The sequence below is a fragment of the Apostichopus japonicus genome, chromosome 5 (genome assembly GCF_037975245.1).
Source record: "Apostichopus japonicus isolate 1M-3 chromosome 5, ASM3797524v1, whole genome shotgun sequence".
In the NCBI taxonomy this organism is placed as follows: Eukaryota; Metazoa; Echinodermata; class Holothuroidea; order Aspidochirotida; family Stichopodidae; genus Apostichopus; species Apostichopus japonicus.
The window spans coordinates 18606133-18627502 of record NC_092565.1 but is presented as its reverse complement, the minus strand read 5'-3'; the positions used below and the strand labels follow the sequence as shown (position 1 = coordinate 18627502).

The following is a 21370-nucleotide window of genomic DNA, read 5'->3' as shown; positions in this document are numbered from 1 at the left end:
TGGAGCGATACCATTACATAGACTTCAAAGCGCATTTCTTATGCAAGGCGTAGACCTACGCATGCGTATAGAAAATGTTATGGTTTCTTGACAAAATTACTCATTTAAGTCTTCAGTGATACTAAATGAAGATTCCAATAGCCTCCGGGGTATGAAAGCTCATAATTACAATTCACCAGGAAAACGAAACCCTTTATGATAGACTTATTCAAATGCCAAGATGATGAAATCATTTAAAATGTCTCATTTTGGGTAAGTCGTAACAGAAAGTCAGAAAACTGGATAAAGCAGTCGGTTGATACAAACATTGGCATCTACTTCAGCACGAAGCATCAATTGAAAGCCTCCAAAGATATATACCAGCATAGTATACATTTATTCCAATCAAAAGGTTTTATATCATTTTCTGTGTAGAATTTATACTCAATACTCAAAATAAGTTGTAAAAGTAGTACGGTTGAGAAAAAGGAAAATCGTATCGGATATTGGTGAAAATGTAAAACTGTTAGACACAATATGAACTTTGCAAATTTCATTTGGTCCTGTTCTAAAGAGTACATTTTCAACACAATATCGTGAATGGAACTCACTTCAGAGTAAGTTCTACATGTAGTATATACCGGTACTACAAATAATTTGATTAAACGTTTAGCCTGTTAATGTGGGACTCAATATAACGCCTGCAATTACAAGAATTCCAGAGTTGTTTTAAAGGAGATATAAATTAAGCTGTAGCTATCAGTCTTTGTTTACATTATTTCTCTCCTTAGGAATCTCAAGATGTAATATTCAGTCTCGTGTTTGAGCTACCATTATGATGGAACAGTCACGGAAGGCGAAACCGGAAGAAAATGCCGAAGCAGCCACTACGACAGAATGGGGTCGCCGAGCGACTCTGCACGTGGGTACTTTCAACCACAAGCCAGTCATCGCTCAACCGGCAAAACGGAGACGTTTTAGCGAGGACTTACTACAGAGCTCAATCAGGCCAAGACCGATTAGCGGAATCGCTGCGAGATGCCGGGCATGGACAATGCGGTTTCACCGGAATGGTTCTGTCCCGAAGGACGACGATTCTGGCAAGTGGAAAACATCCCCATGTGCTTCTTCTCTGGCCATCAACATGTCCCTCCTTGTGGGTACTGCTGATGTCCTCAGTGATATCGCAGAACGAGCTTTCTTTACCGCCCTACAGACCAATGACGTAGAAGAGGTTTCATTGGCAATGGACCGCTATTGTCACATGTTACCCTTCTTCGGGAAACGTTACGAACGACTGGAATCGGAAACTAACAAAAACACCAGAAGAGACAGCGTACAGACAGAGATATTACTTCGTAACTGTGAACATCTGCTTGGAAAATTCGAGGAAGGAGAAACCGACTTCTCTGTGACAGAAGAAAGTGTATCGTTATTTCAAAATGCCTTACACACTGCCGTTTATTACGAGTCAGCTGATGTTGTGGAGATGTTATTATCACGTGGCTTTGACCCAAATGTCGTTGGTGAAATCCAACAGGTTCACAAACATTCGAAAGAAAGGGAATCGGTTTTACGATTTATTGTCCCACCGTCTTTATCTGGGTACGATGCAAAAGAAGCTATGGTCGATGACTTTTGGATCAAACGACCGGTGATATTCCTCGCGGCCCATGTCGGTAACCACGATATTTTGAAGAAGCTACTAAACTATGGAACTGCTGTCAATGTAACGGACGAAAATGGAGATTGTCCACTGCATTTTATTGTCAGTAACTTGATGCAAAACGTTAGGTGTGTGAGCTTACTATTAGAGCAAGGTGTGTCGCTGTACCATCGTAATGCAGATGGGAAGACTCCCCTTGATTTGAACCCCGAACTCAGGCATCTTTACAAAAGAATCGTTTTGGATCACTTAGAGCCTTTGTCCCCCGATAGTTGTTCAATGCCATCGGAGGAAGTTATCTTTAAGAGGAGGTTGAGGAGTATAGGAGGGACACCTTCGAGTAACAGGAAACAATCAATTGGAGCTCTAACTCTATCTAAATTAAGATTGAAGAAAACCGGACAAAAAAATGACTCAAAATCGAGTCAACGAGATGGTGAAGGTGAACACGATCGGTACGGCGATCAAAAACGAGTATCGGTTGGTCGCAAAATGAGCTTTGCATTCCGCAGCCTCTTCGAAAAAAGGAAGAAAGGTCAACTAGAGGATCTAATCGATGCAGAAGGAGGCGAAACATTTCTCGCAGGTCAAAGGTCAAAGGGAGAAACGTCACGTTGTATAGGAAGGAGACGGTGTATATCCTTTAACGATAAAGTTGGTAAGTATGTTTATGAAACTGATTTTGTTTCCGTCAGTGATGGGATTGATTAAATAAACAGTTTGCTTCGGGTTGTCTGCAAAATGGCCCATCACCGGGCAACGAGAGCCTGCCCAAATAGCCTAAGGTAAAGCAGTACTGTGTGCGTTACCCTTGTTTGAGGTAAATGAGAAGCCCACCCCCATCCCCCAATCCCCCATCCCCCATCCCCAGACCACAAAAATACCAAAAAAATTAGGTATATATAGCAACCGTTTGTTTTTATTTTATGTTAAATTTTGACACTGAAATTGTTTGATATTGAACTCGGATTTTGACTGAACTAACTTGTCGATCACTAATTTAAGCATCAATTGATATGCTAATGTACATAGTGTGAGATTTAGGAAAAAAATATTCATTTAAAAATATATATATAACTTCCTCTGATTGCGTCCGGTGACTTTTTCGGATGGAAGCTTGTAATGGCACTGAAACATGTCATTGTCTTCAAATAGTAATGTATCGAATCGAATCTTAAAATCAAATAAAAAATGAAATCATTAAAATCCTCTGTTTAATTTTTTTAATTTGATGGATTTGACTTTTATAAAGAAAAGTACGTCAAGTAAAAGCCTTCATTGGGAATATTTTAATGTGTTGGGAATTTGGGACCATTTTTTATGTTGCAAACTAATATTTGATTTTTTAACATATTCATTAATTAGTTCGAAGTAGCAAATAAATTAAGTCAGAATTAAAGCATGATGCGATCGATGATAATCTATTATTTAAATATCCAAAGTCCAGACGAAAGTCACTCGGTGTCAAGTATTTAGGTCACATCTTCAATACGAGAAATTAATTTACTCGTGTCTGTGTCATCATTTATAAGTTGACAGAATACCAAGTCCCCAGCAGCAGTTCACGAGGTATTCAATAGCATTGTTTTACTATATAAGGAAGAGATGCTTGCTGAAGTTTCATTGCATCAATTAATTAAATTGTTGGTTGATTGAAATATTGATTGATTGAATGATTGATTAATAATTGAAAGATTTTTGTTTACAGAAAAATATCCACATGATTCAGAACAGAGTATTCAGACCCTGAGTTACATGATAGGTGACCAGGATTGCGCCCTGATGGTAGCCAGACGCCTTCCCCGTTGTTGGCCCCGTATTCTAGCCCTGGCTACAACGTTAGGCCCTGAAGTGTCCAGAAATACAGTTGCCATCTTATCAGGGGTCAAGAATGTAAGTTACACGTGAGAATTTAAACCGAAGGGATATGTCACTTAATCACATGAAGAACGGGGAACCGGGGAGGGGGTGGGGGCGAGAGGGGATCGGCGAGGAGACGACGAGAGGAAGAGGGGTAGGAATTAAATGCACAAAATACCAATGAATGTGATAGTCTGATATTATAACTATTTTGCACTTTCCTCCTTGTGCGTTGATAAACTCATTGGTGTCGATAACTGTATCGTAACCGGTTTCACAATATGGAAAACTAGTGACTTTGTTAGTATAATATTATATAATATTATTAAAATTTTATTTCTTTTGGGCTATTATTTTCAAGTTTTGTTCTTTCACCCAGCAGATGATTTTAAGTCGTGAAAATCACGACAGACGTAGAAACAAGACTTTAGAGCAGCCCGTTGCAGTATTGAAGTTAGCCGTTGGTATTTTATCCTCAATGAAATCAGTAGAGAACAGTGTTTTGAAGAGTGTCGTCTGCAGTATGATGGACATCATTGCTGAAGAGTTGCGCCAGAATTGTTTCGCATCGAAAGCACGCAGACGGAGAGAGGTTATGTCTAAGCGCCGCAAGAAAATGACCTACTCGAAATCACACAATCCCCAACAGGCTGAAACAGTGTCAAACTTGTCGGCCTATTTGTCAAGTGGAACACAAGATTCACCTAAACATACTCGTAGCAAACATTGCGGGAAATCAGTTGAATGTCTAAAGAAGACTAAAAGTTTACACAACTTTGGAAGGAAGAATGGACCCAGGAGACCATTTTGCAAGAAATGTGGAATCAGTTTATGTGATATTCATCAACTCAGGGATTGTAATGTAAGAAATCGTCAGAAAAGTAGATGTCGTATGAAATCTCTAATGCGAAAGAAATTCGTCGGAAACTGTCGATCTGTTCTAGGCCACGATCTACTTATCGACTGTTTGATTGGTCTGCATAAATGCAGGCGAAGCAGGCGCCATTCTAACATAAGCAACGATCCACATTGGCTGTCAGTCGAACCCGTACATTACATTCCAGACGAAAAGGTACGTAGTGGTAGTAAAACAAATGCGACAAGGTCTTTCAGAAATATAATTGCAATAAAGGAATCCCCGACAGAAGAAGATTATCAAAAGCTCTGTGCGTACGGATTGACCAGTACCGCCACTTCAGACGATATGAATCGACCAATGAAGTTTGAATATGACGAAGAGGTAACTAAGACGCGGATCAAAGTAACTTGGTTTTTAAAAGCGTTGCTTAGCGATTCCCGATATGTTACAACTTCTGTCCTGCTGAGTTGCCTGGATAAAATGATTGCGCCATTGCAGAGTTTTTCCAGCCAATGCGATGCGGTAAGTATCAGACAATAATGAGATACGCTTTGTCAGTGGCGTAGCCAGCAGTGGGGGGGGGGGGGGGGGGAGGGCAGGGGCAGAGTTCCCCAGACGGTGAATAATCAAAGGGAGCAACCAAATGTACTCGAACCTGGGGGACGGGGCCGATGATGTGGCGGGGGAGGGGGGAGGGGGACTACTAAAGAGAATGTAATGAACGGTCTTTTCAAAAATATGTGCACTACCCGCGCGGTTGCAGTATCACTATATGAGTAGACATATATATGTATTCACATATATATATATATATTTTTCAATATGTGATATAACCGGATGATCTTCGACCGCGAAGGCGCGCACATTATTTTATCGTTTATTTTTCCCAAAATTTGTAAAGCTTTTGGAGCAAAAATAGATTTTTTTTAGTACTCGAATGTAGTTTAAAAAAATGGATATGATAGCACCATTTGCATCTAAGCGCTTTTCGAAAAACAAAAATGTTCATATCTCTCCATCAGGACGACGATTCACCGTTATGTGCCTGAAAATGGGGACAGAAAATTGACTTTGCCCCCCCCCCCCACCGAAAACCTGGCTACGCCACTCACCGCTTTGTTAAACTGAGCCCTAATATGGAAATTATTGACATCATTATTTAGTAGGAATAGGCAATGAGTCGGAAATTGTACCAGTTTCTAGGAGCTTAAATTGACCTCTACCGATTTAAATTGACATATCATCGATTAAATCCGGTAGATTTAGATGTCGATTTAGATTGGCTTATATAACAGTTTAATTCGCCATATCATCGATTTAAATCGACATATACTAATTTAATTCGATGATATGTAAAATAAATGTATAAATAAATCGAGATCTACCCGTTTAAAGCAATTCAAATCGGTAGAAGTCAATTTAAGCTGCTAGAAACTGCAATATAAGCAGTGGCGTCGCCAAGGGGGGGGGGGCGGGCAGGGGCACGTGCCCCCTGGAAAACCTAGTGCCCCCCGAGTGCCCCCCATCTGCGATTTGGGTTATTAAAAAAAGTATATATATTTTGTTATATTCAACTCCCATCATCTGAGTTTGTTTTTCATAAGGACAAAGAAGCACAGTAATTCGTATTTTCTTCAAATGAGCTGCGAAAAAAAATGAAAAAGTTTATCCTTGACCGTCGGGTATCGAAGTCATAACCCGCGCCATCACAACAGGTGATATTTACATTGAATGTGTCAGTGCTCACGCCATACCACGAAATGTGAGAATGTGAGGGTCCGCAGGCACCATACTTGCCTATATTTGTGGACCCATAAATTAATCCTGTTGTGTAGGGGGTGCAGAGGTCATTTGAGGTCAGATGCTTGTAGGAACAAATGGCGAATGTTCACACCTGCATACTGAGCCATACTCGATGTGTGATCAAACTTTGGATTGCATGGTGAGATCCCTGATAGGAGCCAATAACGATGCTGGAACCTGTTACATCTTAATAGATAATGTGAGAAAACGCGAAGGACAAGAAAGGAGTCGGGGGTCATGCAATCGAACCCACAAAGTTCTAAACCTTACCCAGGTTCAAGTTGTCATGATATCACAGCGCAGTCTTATTTGGCATTTTCCACGATTTTGTCGCCAATTTGGCCGGGTGTGTCACAGAATAACTGGCAACCTTGGCCGCGTCTAGCCTACAGGTGTAAATTCGAGATTTACATGTTCGGAAGGTCAAGTGTAAGACTAAAAGTTGGACTAGTAGTACTTAGTCGCTTACCTTCGATGGAAATCCTACTTTTGCTTTTGTATGATTCTATGTGGTGAAGAAGTTTCAGAGAGGTTGCAGGTTCGCCGTGAATGCTGAATGGGCAAGAATTAAGTTGGTAAAAGGTTTTGCTTACTCTAGCCTAGGCTAGCCTAGTCCTAACACTAGTAACAGTAATAGCTAGGAGATGTAACTGTAAGTTAGGGCTAGGTCACGTAAACATAGAGACTAGGCCTAGGCCTAATTTGTTTGATTAGGCTTCGTAAACTTTCTTATTAAGAATGCTAATTGTTCTACTTAGACAGGCTTCTAGTCGTCATATCACGACTTCTGGCCTATATTTCCCTAGCAAAAGAAAGTGAATGTAGTAATGTAACCAATATGGAGTAATTCTGGGCCCTAACTATAAATTTTGGTAGGCCTAGGCATAACAATTAACATGACACAAATTGATGTGCATATTTTAACAATTTGATACGAGCTAAAAGAAAGTTAACTTTAGTATTCTGTCAGTAGCTCAGCAGATATTGCATTGTATTCAGCAATTTGCCTTTCACTAAATTAGACTAGCCTACTCCAATTCCAAACAATGGAAGTGCTGAGGTCACATCATGTTGCAACCTGGATACAAACGCTGGAATAAAGGCCTAAAGTTAATTTAGACCTAATTGCAAGTTAAGTTAACATCACAATGCACAATATTGTTCACAGTTTCTGTAATAAATGTTGCAAACCAGGATAAGTATTAACAGAGGTAGGCTAGGCTAGTTGTATTATAATTTATATTCATAAGGACCAACTCTCTATTTGTACTTTATTATCTATAGTAAATCCCATGATACAGTTACAAAAGTGAGTAAATTATGAACAGAAATCTGCCACTGGGAAATTCCATGAGTTTTGAAAATGCAAGGATATTTACCTAGAACAGAACTCTATTTGTAGGCAATCTTCAGAAGAAAATGAAGAAAAAGAAGGAACAACCAAAAAGACAGCATGACATGCATTGTATGGTAGTCAATGGTACATTGTTGTGATATCACTTAGTACTAGTAGCAAAGTTACAAGCATGGATATTTACTTGATATGTCAAACCCTGCATATTTTACTAAATCTTTGCTCATCTCAACATTTCTATACCTCATGTAGTTTGAATCATATGAGTGTATCTTTCAAATACATTAGATAATTGAAAATGCCTTAAAGTTTAAAACAATTGACCGTAAAACACACTTTTCCATGTTCCAGATTTATCAGTTTAAAATGTTATCTAGTGGTATAATTTATTCCTTTTAATAACAAACTTAAGTACCAATATTTTTGAAGCAGTAAATTGCAAAGATGTACCATTGTTTCTACTTGCAGAACAATTGTTTATTTTAACGTTGATTAAACATGAGAGCCGAGGTGTTACTAGCTTGCTAATGTTATTATTAAAACGTTGACCTTTGCTGCATTCAATTTTACCACGGTATTTTTGGTTAGCCCCAAGCAGTGTGATTACTAATGTAATATGTATCAATTTTTGCCAGAAGATTTGAGAACTTTTCAAATATTGTTCGATCTTGAACTCTCTGCGTAGAGACTATAGTATTCCTGTAATCATTCCTTTGTGTGTGAGTATCGATTTTGAAGTCACTTGCAAATTGAATTCAGCTTGCTTATTGACTGACAGAGAAGAGAAGAAAAAAGGTTCCCTGCTCCCCCGAACGTGATGTTTCGTCGACCAATCCAGAGAGGTTCAATTCCATTTTAGAAATGGAATTTTTTTTGTCATGGATGATGCCAGGGATGTTGCATATAATATGTTAGACACAGTTAATGCTGATAAATTTTTAGTGGATTTTTTTTTAAAAGATACCTGACCAAAAGTTTGTCCAAAGCACTTCAGGTGCCTCAGAATTGTGTCAAGTGTCAGCCAATATATCCCTCAGGGAAACAGGTAGTACAAAATTGTATTAATATTCTTCAAAACTGTTCTTCACCTGCATTTGATTTTTGAGCAAATATGAAATATCTTTAATACTGCTGTAAGTGCTGCTACAATTAAGGGTTAGTAGAAATCATTGGACATTTGTTTCTTTGATATAGTTTACAGCAGACTACTTGGGTATTCTCATAAATGAATATTAGGATTAATGCCACACTCTGCTGATACTCTTTCAGCTTTTATATTCTATTCTATTTTGATTCTATCAGTTCCATTTCATTTGTTACAAATCTACAATATAGTTCAACATTGTAGGTGCATGGGTTCTATATCTAGCATATTAGAATAGTAAGTTTATATTAAAACTAGTAATCAATCACTCAAAGAGGAAATGTAGAAATATTGCTGTTATGAAACCATTTATCTTCTAAACTATTTGTGTTGGGCCTGATAGCTTGACTCTAAGTGGAATTTTTGGCATAGATAGTATAACTATGCTAGCACACAGACTGCCCTGTAATAATGTACATGTCATATAACCAGCAGTCAATAGAGGATAATTAGTTCTACATCCTTAACAAAACTTTTTCAACGTGAAGACACGTCACTGCACAGAAGAATGCAACTACGGCAATCATAATAAGTTATTTCGTGAACTCAGTCTACAAGATTTGTTAAATGATATCCTATTTAGACAGCAGTCTGAGAATAAACATCCACATACTGTAGTTGGCCACTCGTACTCAGATACACATCTTTAAATTAAATTGAAAGCTTACTAATTGTTTAAAAGAAATTCAGCCTCACCTCACCCTCTAATGACATCACTTATCAAGCTGGAGAGGGATGCTAATTGCCAGTGATACAAGTGACTTTGCAATTATTTATTTCTGTTTTTTTTCTGATTAGAAAATATTCTCAGTTAACCAAGGTTCAATTACTTCATGTTTTATAATTGGCATAGACTGCTTCATTTTAATTATGAATAGGACCTACATGAAGTAAATTACTGAAAAGAGCCTGTTGCCACAGTAGCGTGGATTTTATTTGTAGACCTCATGAAGGGCTTCTTCGTAATATCTGTTAAAGTTTAGTAGATGATTTGTGTAGCTTGCGAGCCCCTCTTCAAATTCCAAAGTTTTCTGCTAAATATTGTTTTGAAACATTTTTGTTGCGCTTTGCTAAAGGCGACTCAAATTTGAGCACATCACCTGCAAATCTGCACTCTTTAGCATACTGTAGATATATAGTAACTACTTCAATACTGATATTTCAGCGTGTGTTTTAACTGCAACAGATGCACGCTGTCCATCAAAGATGATGGACACCTTGGACAGGTCGACACCATGCCGCCCGTCGCGCTTCCCAAGATTCTTTAACTTGAATTAATTAATGTGGAGAATTCCAAGTGTATTGACTAAAAGGCTGATGGCAGAAGCAGATCCTACAGCCAGATTCTTCAGGAGGGGTGTTAGTTTACGGATATCATTGATGGCTATCGAATATATATATAACGATATGTATAACAGTGTGCATGCATTACTGCAGAGCAGATAATGAAAATATCAATTCCCTACCTGGAAAATACTATTCAGTTTCACATGCATTACATTTTTGTGGGTTTTAGATATGTTCAGTTTGCATTCAACAACACTGATCGCTTCACCAAATTGGAATCCTGTTTGATATGGCTCCGTCTACTTAGATGCAGGTCAAACAACAACACACATCAAAATCTGTTTTTAGGAAACATTTCCTTGTATGGTTCTTTCCATATATATACAGGGATGTGCTTAGGAATATTTGAGTGCCGGGCGGATTGTGCGGTAGTGTGATCCACGCCCTGGGAGAGGGATCTCATGGATCGGGTAACCCCTCCCCACTGGACGAATTTTGCACATGAAGTATGCTTAGGTGGTGCTATTTTCCTATTCTGTGCCATGTATTCTCCCGGATTTTGGTTATGGTAAAATTTGTTAAATTATCATTAAAAAAGTGCCGGGTGGAAATGTTTAAAATACTGGTTGTGCTGGGCAGCATTCAGAACTGCTGGGCGCAGCCCCCCGGTGCCGCCCAGTGTGAGCACATCCATATATATATATATATATATATATATATATCAAATATTATTTTGTTGTTTTATTCCTTTTTGCAATTCAATCAACTTGATGTGGGTGGATCATTTGGTCTGCTATATCAATTACATTTTTTTAATGTCTCTTTCACTTATTTCTATATGATATATGGATGTATGGTACTGTTTAATGAAGCAGTTGCTGATAGCATTTAAATGATGAAGATGTGCAACCCTATTTGGACAAGTTTGACAGTTTCTTCTTTTTTTACCATGGCATATATATTTGGTAGACATTTTCTACCTAATTGAATCTTCTTTCTAAAATGAAGAAAGCTAGCATTTCAGACTTCTTGGCAGTTTTCTTATAAGGCTCAAGTTGCTACAAATATTTGTATTTTAATGGTCCACTTTGTTTGTCTTTCACAGGGGTTTTGCGTAGGTATTATTTCTATCCTACAGGGAGTATTCCTCCATCCCTCACACGGCGATGTCCTTCAAACGTTGGAATTGAAAAGCTCCCTCCTACAGTTTCTTCAAAAACAACAAGATAGTTCGGAGACACGTAACTATCAGGAATCCTCACTGGAGGTCTTTAGAGTGTTCGTATTCAGTGGTAAAATTGCAGAAGCAGTCAGTCTTGTCAAATATCCTGGTGAGTTGATATGAACAGTGCTCAGAAGAGACCAATTTATTTTCTACTCGGCATAAAAATGAAAAGAAGAAAAGAAAACTGCTCATCTTCTGCAACTAGAAAATAATGGATGCCTCTTAAATGCAAAGCACTTTATTTTAATAAGAAATGAACAAATCAGTTCTTTTTTAACACATTTATTTAGAGTTGGTGGATTGCCAAAGGTTAGGGTGTGTTTTGAAAATATGAATACAACATTTTCTTTCCAATATTATATTTTGAGGTACTAAAGAAAACTTTGGACAAATATTTCCCTTGATACTTAATAAGTTTGCACATTTGTTAATATCCATAAATTACTTTAGTTTGATTGCCAAATGATATGTGAGTTGCTCAGTTAACTTTTAGAGTTTACGTAGCATATCGTAAGATATCATTTTCTGTATAATAAAATGTGTCAAAAAGGGGGGGGAGGGTGCCAGGGGGGGCTGTGAATCTTCTCATTTGTGTAACTATTTGGCAATCTTTTGAAGCAGTATGATCTGCTATAAGGGATAGATTATTTCCTGTCAAACAACTGCAAAAGAGGACTGAATTCCGGTAAAAAGTCTATCAATATTTGAAATAAAACTTAACATACAGTAGTGTATCAATTACTCAGAAATAATTATAATAAAAATAATAATAATAATAACTGAGCTCAATTGATGACTTATTTCGAATCAAAGGTATTCTTTGTGATGGATGCTATTCCGACCAACATTTTAGTTGTAAAAATTGCTCTTTTGATATTGGTACTAGACCATCACGATGGTTATTTCACCGGGGCAAATTTTACAGGATTTTGCCTGGTCGTCCATGTCTTAACGTTTGGTGTTCCTAACAGGAAATATGGTTGTCCGGAACAAATTTGCCACGTTGACCATCAAAAGTAGATGGGTTTTCTTCTGAATATAAAGTATGATGCTGTTGCTATTGAAATTTCATAAGTTTTATATTACATAGTGAACTTGTTAACTTCTTTACAATTTAATTAATATTTCTTTCATGTTTTTCTATAATAGAATACTGTAAGTTTGACAATTCTTATGCTAATTGTTTAAATACGTTTATGAGATAATGAGTAGCATTGTGATTGCTCTATGTTACAACCACTATTTTGTTGTTGCCGTTGTGACTTTGAACATTCACCTACAGTCTGTTGAAACATTATGAACAAAGTGAGTGTTCTGAACCTGTGTGATATAGTCAGAACTTTGTGTTTCGAAGCGTTGTTGCTTGAGGGGGTAAGCAATAGAGGCCCTCTCTTCCGCCTTCATTCTACGTGACCTGCTGTGTCGATTCAAAACCAGATCGATAACTTATCCATTTGATAAATTAAAATGTTGTTGTAGGCCAGTTAGTAGAAAGAGTTAATTAAGTGGCACTTAATACAAATAAGGACAGAAAACTGACTACCAAAATGAAAAGCAAAGTTCCCTGTTATGTGTGCTTTGTTAACAAAACTTAAAGGAACAGGTAAAAGCAAGTAAATTTATTCGTTTCTTTCTTTACACAGGTCTGTGTACATACTAAGTTTACCACAGTCAGGTATTATATCTGATATTAAAAACTAAAGGAAAGACTGAAGGTGGATGAAAGTTTAATCATTCACAGGGATGTGCCCACGCTGGGCGGCACTGGGCGGCCCCGCCCAGCACTGAAACTTACCGCCCAGTACTGTCTTAAAATCGTGAATCCCGCCCAGCACTATTTTCATCTAAAATCCTGACATTCCTAACAATATATTCAACATAAATTGGGCCTAGACTATGCCAAAATCATACAGACGAATAATGCATCAGTTACGCATCCGAGAAACATTACTTACAGCTCTCAATCGGTCCCTTGTAAAATCTCTCTGAAACAAACTAATAACTTTTACCAGGTACGTAATATATTAAATTTCACTAAAAAAAAAATAAAAAATGTAAATTGTTAGCAAAACTAGTACTTGTGTATGTGCTTAAAAAGCTACACAAGTGCCAGCATTTGGCATCTGAGCACCTTCAAAAATTGAAAATTTCAAAGGGGAGGGGGACACCCCTTATACCCCTCCCCCAGGACGGTGATAAGTATACCCGGCACTCAGGAAATCCTGATAATTTTCTGTATATGAATCTATAAAACATTGTATTACGTTGTGGGACACAAAATTTTCTGTTATGGATTAAATAGTTGGATAGCTTGAGAATTGCATGTAGCCCAGGGCTGTTACTATAGACACAGGTTACATACATGGTTTTGAATTCTGTACAGCATGGCTTAGTCAAAATGATTCAGTTTAAAGAATATAGTGTGAAAGTCAAAGTTTTTTGTGAACTTTCTGCACCACAAAGTGAATATCCCTTTGCTGTTTGAACCTGAACCTTCAAAACGTGCTTTTGTCAACATCATGAATCAAGTGTAGTTTGAGTTCAGTGCAAAAGTCATATTAAAAGTTTCAACTTCTTATTATTAAAATTTCGAATTTATAGCCTAAAAGTGGCTACATCAGTGAACTTATTGCATGATGACACTGGATTTGGGGAGGGGGAGGGTAGCAGTTACGTGCACACATGATTTTAATAGTGTTGGGGGAATTCCAAATCCCCCCCTCCCAAATTGATTTTGTTAAATGCATGAACCTTCATGGAGGGGCTGTAGTCAGAAAACAAAAATTACCAATGAGGGTCTTTAATTAAAGATTTATATGAAAAGTTGTACTTATAAGCACTTTTGAATTCTGACAAAATCCCTGGCTTACGATTAAGGTGGTAGTGTGTGTGGGGGGGGGGGCAGGGCAAACACAATTTCGCTCCTTGTTCACTTAGGACTTAGAGCAGCTGGTCACTACCACCGACACCCAGAAGAAGCAGCAAACAAGTTCATTCTCTGGGAGCCAAAACATGGTACCCCTGGTGCAAGGCATAAAACCTTCCTGCATTTCCTACTAGAGGACAGTGGGGCTGAAAGTACGTCTGAGCTAGTAACCCTTATGGAAGACAGAAATGACTGGAAATCTTGATGTCCAGTTATTGTCCGGCCAACTTCTCCTACCCCTCATGATGATAATGGTGGACCGAGGTCAAACTGATGATGACTTAGGATGCGTCACTGCCTAGATTACACGGATCTAGTTTATGGCAAAATACACAGAATAAAAGGGATATGAGCAAGAAACAAGCAAGAATCTGCATAAATTCCTTCCCTATCCCTTACAGAAACTAGAAAATATGGTTATGCAAATCATAACCATACTGTCCATGAGTTGCTTTATTTGCAATTGATACTTAACATTTTCTTTATAGCAAATGTTTTATTGAAATGTTTAAAACAGACTGAAATGATCGAATGTATGTAGAACTTTCTAACATTCTTCTAATCTCGTAACATTAGGATACGTACTAGCTGACCGACATAGAAAATACAAATATTTAGTTAAAATACAATATGGAAAGGTGATTTGTATTAGAAATTATAGAAATAAAAAAAATAAATAAATAAATAAAAAATATTGACCAAGTTTCTCTAGGGTGCCCATGATTGCCTGACACAATGAGATCAACTGCAGCCCTAAATATGTAATGTAAGTCGAGAAACTGAAGGAAAGAAAATGTCACATGATTTTCAGGCGAGGCCCAACACTGCCCATGTTGCTCATGGCCAGTAAAAATTATTAGCTTGCTACTTGTATGTCCTAGCTTGGAAAAGATTTCCACCACATATTGCTTTGCCAGCTTGCACAAGCTCCTGTAGTCGAGGTTGTGGATCATAATTACAAGGTATCACAGTGAAGCCTGTCCATGAGTTCAATTGAAACTATGCATTTGATCATGAACCAAGTCACCAGCACATGTGGCGTTAAAGGGTGAGAAGACTTGCGCAAAAAGAAACGTCTAATGCCGGTAATCTGACCTAGTTTCGAATGAGGTGTAACAGAAGTGTTAGACACCACCATTGATCCCAGAAAATACACACACAGCTTGCTACCGTCGATAATTAGACACAAGTGTACAGTCAGTACATACATCTACGGTCAATACCCACAACACAGTCAATGTCGGGTCTAGATAAAAGATAACAAGGTATCACGTTTCATTACTGTCTGCATTTTGTAGCGACAAGAAGAAGAACTTCACTTGCAAGCAACGGAAAGTTAACTTTTTAAAGATGGCGGCACGCTATTTGGGGCGGGTCTTCAATGCCTTTAACTTTGTGCAAGCATGCAGTCTTGTCTTGAGATGACATCTGAATTGATCCAGCAATTTATTTCGGAGGATAAGGGCATGATATCTAACTCTGCATACAGCTATTCAGTCCAATCTCTATCTATTTCCTTCTGTTCGATGAGTTGGATTTACGACTACAGTGATGTGTTATTAAACACAGTCCAAAGCTGAGCTTTATAACCGCAGGCGTGTATCACTTTAATCCCCTCTTAATGAGGGGGGAGAGATCAAACTGAAATGTGTTGGAATAACTTGCAAGTTCATGCATTTATATACTGAAGATCATTACTGAGTGGAATGTATAGTCTACAGCAGTGTCTAACCATAAGATATTATATACGAAAAACAGTTTAAGAGGCGTAACCTTTTTAGTGTCAGTCAGTCTGCCTGGCTGAAATTAACCTGCAGAAAGGAGGTAGTATGCAGGTTAATGGATGAGATTGGGGATGGGGAGGTTGAAAAACTGACAATCTGCAGGAATTTGCATTTAATACTTAGTGGAAAGCAGATTATAGTCCAAGTTTTTGTAATTCAATGCTTGGTAGCATATAGATGGAAATGATTTAAAACTAATCAAAGGTTAAAAAAAATCGGAAAAATGTGGTTTTTTAACAGAATTACGTTTGACCCTCTAACCTGCAAATTATTATTGTAAATGTGATGTATCTGAAAACGGGAGATTTATTATATATCAAGCAACAAATTAAGTTCAAAATAGAGAGGAGACTGTTCCTTTTCACACACAGCCATTTTCGTTGGCTAGGTTATGTGGAGATTTCATAAGGATAGGGCTATAGGCAAGAATGGTAATAGCTTTAAAGTTACCTTTTGAAAAGTTATGGCAAGTGAAAAATCTTGCCTGGTGAAGTCTTGGTATTAAACCATATTCAGTCTGAAAGGCAGCCATGTTCTACAAAGACCAGTTCTGAGTATGTGCAGGGAATAAAATTCATGTTCGCATAACATATTTGAGGCTTAGTATTAAGCTTTGGTTGAGTAAAAGGCAACAAAAAGTAGCATCGGTTTGTATACAAAACCAGCTACATTTGTCTAATTTTACATTTCATTTTGTATAATTATTGATACTGTTGGGATACTGTTGGGAAAGGTGATAACCTTGGACCTCACCGTTTGTGTTGAACAGCAGTCCAATATATCCCTGTTTAGCACATTCTGTGGCTTCATATATGTAGTCTGGATAAGCAGAAATATGTTCCGACGATGGTCATTTACTCTCTCAGTGTTTTGAGGTCAGCAGTATTGCCAACATAGTCTGCTAAAAACTGCTAGAAATACTCAAAAAGAAAAGTTCCTGGATATGTGACACCCCCCCCCCCACCCACCTGCCCATCAAGCCGATATTACATGACTTTAAAAAGTGTTTATTAGACAGGAAGGATTTAAGAATGTTAGAGAAAGAAGATGGCAATAACATGCAAATTGCAGTTTGATAGTGATTGACTACATTTGATTTTCAAAGTATTTTGGGATAATAATACTGACGACCTTTAAGACACCTCAAGTTCAAAAATTGTGTAAATTAAACAAGCAGCAGTTTCCTTTTTTTGGGCCATCATAAATTATTCCCTGAGAAGACATTGTCCCCTATTAATAATAATAGTCTCAATTCTAAGCACGAACCACTCTCGGGGGCTCTCGGTGTTCTTACATGTAAAAATTACATTTTTACTTTGAGGATCTCTTTTCCTTTCCTCTCATCATCAGCCTTAAAGATCGCTCTCGACAGGATTCTGGATGTTGGATGTCAGAGGAGAAGTGCTGAAGGTCACAATCCATTACCTTCCTTGTACAGCTTTCTTCTTCTGGTCCTTGATCTTGACAAGGTAAATATTTTAAATTCAGAGGCAAGTAGTTACTTACTAGAAATTTGATCCAATCATACCAAGTTTTATAAAGTATCGTGAAAACCGAGATAGGGACGTGAAAGAAAGGTGGAAAAGAGAGAGAGAGAAAAAAGAAAAGAAAACGAAACAAAACAAAACAAAAACACAAGAAAAAAAAGAAATTCAAAAGCAGAAATGAAACGTCTGTGAATTTTGATAATCATGTGTTTGAGATTCAGATGTACTTTTTTTTAATGTTAATTGAAGGAACATTTGTGGTAGTAGACTTGTTTTGCGTAATTGTTTGGAGAGTTCCACTGATATAGCCACTGTATAGTTTTGTCATGTATGTATCAAAGATATCTACATCATTTCAGTTAAGAATATTTTAGGTTTGAGAAAAAAAAACGGCATATATAAATTATAGATGTTTGTAATTAACAACACTGTATTTAATTCAAAACACTGAAAAGTTATACTCACTTTTTCACACATAAAATGAGGAAGGAGACTACAAGAAAGGAAGACCTGAAAACCATTTCAAACATTACAGTTTGTAAATGGCAAGAGGGGTATTAAAATGACATTTGAGAACAAGAAACTGCCTAAAAGATAATGCCCTGTTTTTGCTTATGTGGGCCCCAAAAGTAGTTAGGTAACATAATTGCTGACAAGATTCAAGAGCATCTCTTGGGGCTCTAGATAAACCCTCTTAAGGGTTTGTAGTCTCAGGACAATGACAAGAGAGAAAGGCTAAGCTAAGACAATAAGACAAGTGTGCATCCACTTTTTACAAATTGAATGAAGTTGCTTTTGGGAGCTGATTGCCTTATCTTTTAAGGCAACATGGGATGTGTTCCCTTCTACCGTAACAAGAGTGAATAATCAGCTGCGGCAGAGTAGTCTCATTACGATGTAATTATTCCGAAAGTTTCATCAGTGTCGAAAATCTTCAAAGAACAGTCCAGAAAATGCGATACACTAAAGTCAAACCTGATATCCTCTGTGGAATAACTCCGAGAGATATTAAGAGATATCTCCTTTCTATATGACTTTACGGAGGATACTCGAGGAGAGCAAGTCGTTGAGTGAAATTGTCTCTTTGTCTGTTTAATGAATTGCCGTGGATCAAAGTATTTATCAGAAGGGGTATATACATGAGCTCAGTGCCTAGACGTGAGATTTATTTCTCTTCTTTGACGTCAATAGGGTACTTGTTAATATACGACTGTTCATTTATACAGAGACGTACACACTAAGATCAGATCATTGCATACATGTAATGACATCGCAGCATGATGTCATGACTTGGAAAAAGAAAAAAAAAAGCTTGAAGGGAATTTTACTGATAAAATTCCATAATTTCAATTTTATGCAATCCTCAATCATGATAAGTTTATTTTGGTACACCTTATGGAACATTTACGACGAAAAACAGAGATTTTTAGATTGATCATTATATCAAGGTTATGATCAGTAATTCCTCCAAATTTTTATAGTGCCAAAAACTGGCTGAATGATGGCAAATGTTTTCTTCTATATGGGGAAGTTGACCTTGGCTCTCAATCAGAGATTCTCAATTAACTTTCTGCAAGGGCCAGACCGAAGTTTAACATTGGTAAAGAGCAAAGCACGGCCAAAGAGAACCCAAATTATCACTTAACCTAGCTAGATTTGAGCAATGTTCATTAAGTTGTTCCCAGACTGACATTGAAGAATATTTCATCAAAGAATGGGGGTGGCTGTGAATTTTGAATTAGCATGCAGAAGTTGTCAGAATCTCGCTAGCAATTAACTATATATGCAGACATATTAAACTTGATCGCTATGCTTGTGGTCGCAAACCATTCTAACCCTGTGTAAAACAAAGTTGCGTGCTAAGATAAAAGCCTGGGTAACTGATTTGCAAGCTTACGTAAATCTCTGTCAGCAATTCGCAAGCTAATTGTTCTGTGAGAGAGACCCAAGACGGTATTAACGAAAAGCTGTCATGGTTACATATATAATCACAGGACTGGTTCAATTCAGTTCTTTCATACAATTACAAAAAAGAAGAAGAAAGAACCATTCTGTTGGTTAAAATTTCTTTTTCTTTTTAACTCTGTTGATCTGAAGTCATCCATTTTTGTCCTCCTTTAGAGCTTTCTGTCCACATCCTCTGGTATTTCCGTCAATGATCAAAAAATTAATGCTAAGATAAAAGCCTGGGTAACTGATTTGCAAGCTAACATAAATATCTCTGCCCGCAATTCACAAGCTAATTGTTCTGTCAGAGAGACCAAGAAAGTATAACCGAAAAGCTGTCATGGTTACATATATAATCACAGGACTGGTTCAATTCAATTCAGTTCATTCATACAATTACAAAAAAAGAAGAAAAACACATTCTGTTGGTTAAAAGTTCTTTTTCTTTTGATCTGAAGTCATCCATTTTTGTCCTCTTTAGAGCTTTCTGTCCACATCCTCTGGCATTTCCGTCAATAATCAATGGCAGCTATTTCTGGAGATTGTGCCGTTCATGGTCCACACCCAGATAATCCTTAATATTATTCAGACCTACCTCAGACTGTATGACCAAAGTAAGAAGGCTTCAAAGGGGAAGTGCAACATGGCTGGTACTGCAGAAGTTAATGATGTAAGTAGTTTATATAGAACGACTTGGGGAGAAATTTAGTTTGGATGTGTCATAGTTCACAAAAATTTATTATAATACTCCCTCATGTTTCATTTATCTACTCTGGTTTCAGGTCATTTACTTTTAATTTGTATGTGAAATGTCTGGAATTGCTCCTTTAAGGCCAAATTGATGACCTTTGCCCCTGGACCTCAGTCGAGGCCTACCTATCCTGTGTTAAAGGATGAATTAAGGCATATTTTTAATCTTGATATGTTACAGTCCAAGAAAAATGAAAAATGTGAGCGCTAGTAATGTTTCTATACCTATTCCCAGTTTTCAAGATATTCACCTTCAGAATATGCTCAAACTATGGAAAGATCCTTTAACAGCTAATTTGATGATGTTGTTGTCTTCTTAGAGCAGGCCGCCTAAATGTTAATGTTAATCCATTGTTTTATAAATTTGAATAACTTAATCAAAAAATTCTTCAAAACATGGACTTCAACACCATTTATCCTTGACCAACTTGCATTACATTGTAAACATGTCCTTTGAGGCCATAAGAGTCTCATATTTTCCTCTTTGGGATTTGGTGTTTCATCTGAGGATTGCACTATATTGTAGTACTTGATGAACCACAGATGTTTAAAGGGTCATTTTTCAAAATTTAAAAGTAATATAGAAATACAACCTAGACTGACGGCAGTGTTATTTAACGGTGTACAACATATCAAACATAATTTTTTTCCTAAAGTCATCCTATAATTGTAATCTTTAATATAAACTCTACCAAAACCTGTTCTGTGTTCAATTATCAATAACCCAGGACCCTAGCTGATTTTGCTGCTGTTTACTAAGTAAATGATCCGTCTCTGTGCAGCCAGACTATATGTGGACTTCTCATGTCAATCAGGGTTTTCTGTTGCTGCAGTGTATATTTTCTTCCTGCAATCTGACATGGCCTAAACCCCTAGTATTACAAAGTGGGGGTTGTGACCCTTTCAAGGGTCACCACAATTTTTTTATAGGTTCACAAAAAACTTCAGAAGAAAAAGGAAATGCTAATATTTTTGGGGGAAAAATAGAGGGGAAAATCTGGAACATAAAATTACTTCAACATTTTGTAAAAATATAACACCATTTTTTCTGCTAAACATCATAAATAATATTAAAAAAAGGGAGCCCTGTAGATACCTTCCTTAACAGATAACTGCTGCTGGAGGGTTGCCATGATGATATTGGTGCTTAAAAATGAGAGTTCACCAAGCAAAATGTTTGAATACCAGAGGTCTAAGTAATACAACTCTTACAGCAGTCATCTGATTTAGGTAGATGCAAGATATTCCAACAATCTTTGAATCAAGATTTTTATCTCTGCACATCCAAACTTTCCTCAA

General features: G+C 37.3%; 1 protein-coding gene across 4 annotated transcripts in view; it reads left to right on the top strand.

Annotated features, from left to right (window-relative positions):
- The first annotated feature begins 785 nt into the window (after positions 1–785).
- The window catches only part of LOC139967926 (1-phosphatidylinositol 4,5-bisphosphate phosphodiesterase epsilon-1-like), a 111967-nt gene continuing 91382 nt past the window's right edge, over positions 786–21370 (top strand). For 2 of the 4 annotated variants that reach the window (XM_071972150.1, XM_071972148.1), the window contains exons 1-6: positions 786–2303; positions 3354–3538; positions 3885–4886; positions 11058–11283; positions 17238–17356; positions 19803–19991. In XM_071972150.1, coding sequence (XP_071828251.1) covers positions 815–2303; positions 3354–3538; positions 3885–4886; positions 11058–11283; positions 17238–17356; positions 19803–19991 — 3210 coding nt within the window. In that variant the 5' untranslated portion in view covers positions 786–814. Of the gene's footprint in view, positions 2304–3353; positions 3539–3884; positions 4887–6264; positions 6367–11057; positions 11284–17237; positions 17357–19802; positions 19992–21370 lie in introns of those variants that run through there. The other 2 variants (XM_071972149.1, XM_071972151.1) reach the window with 2 other exon arrangements.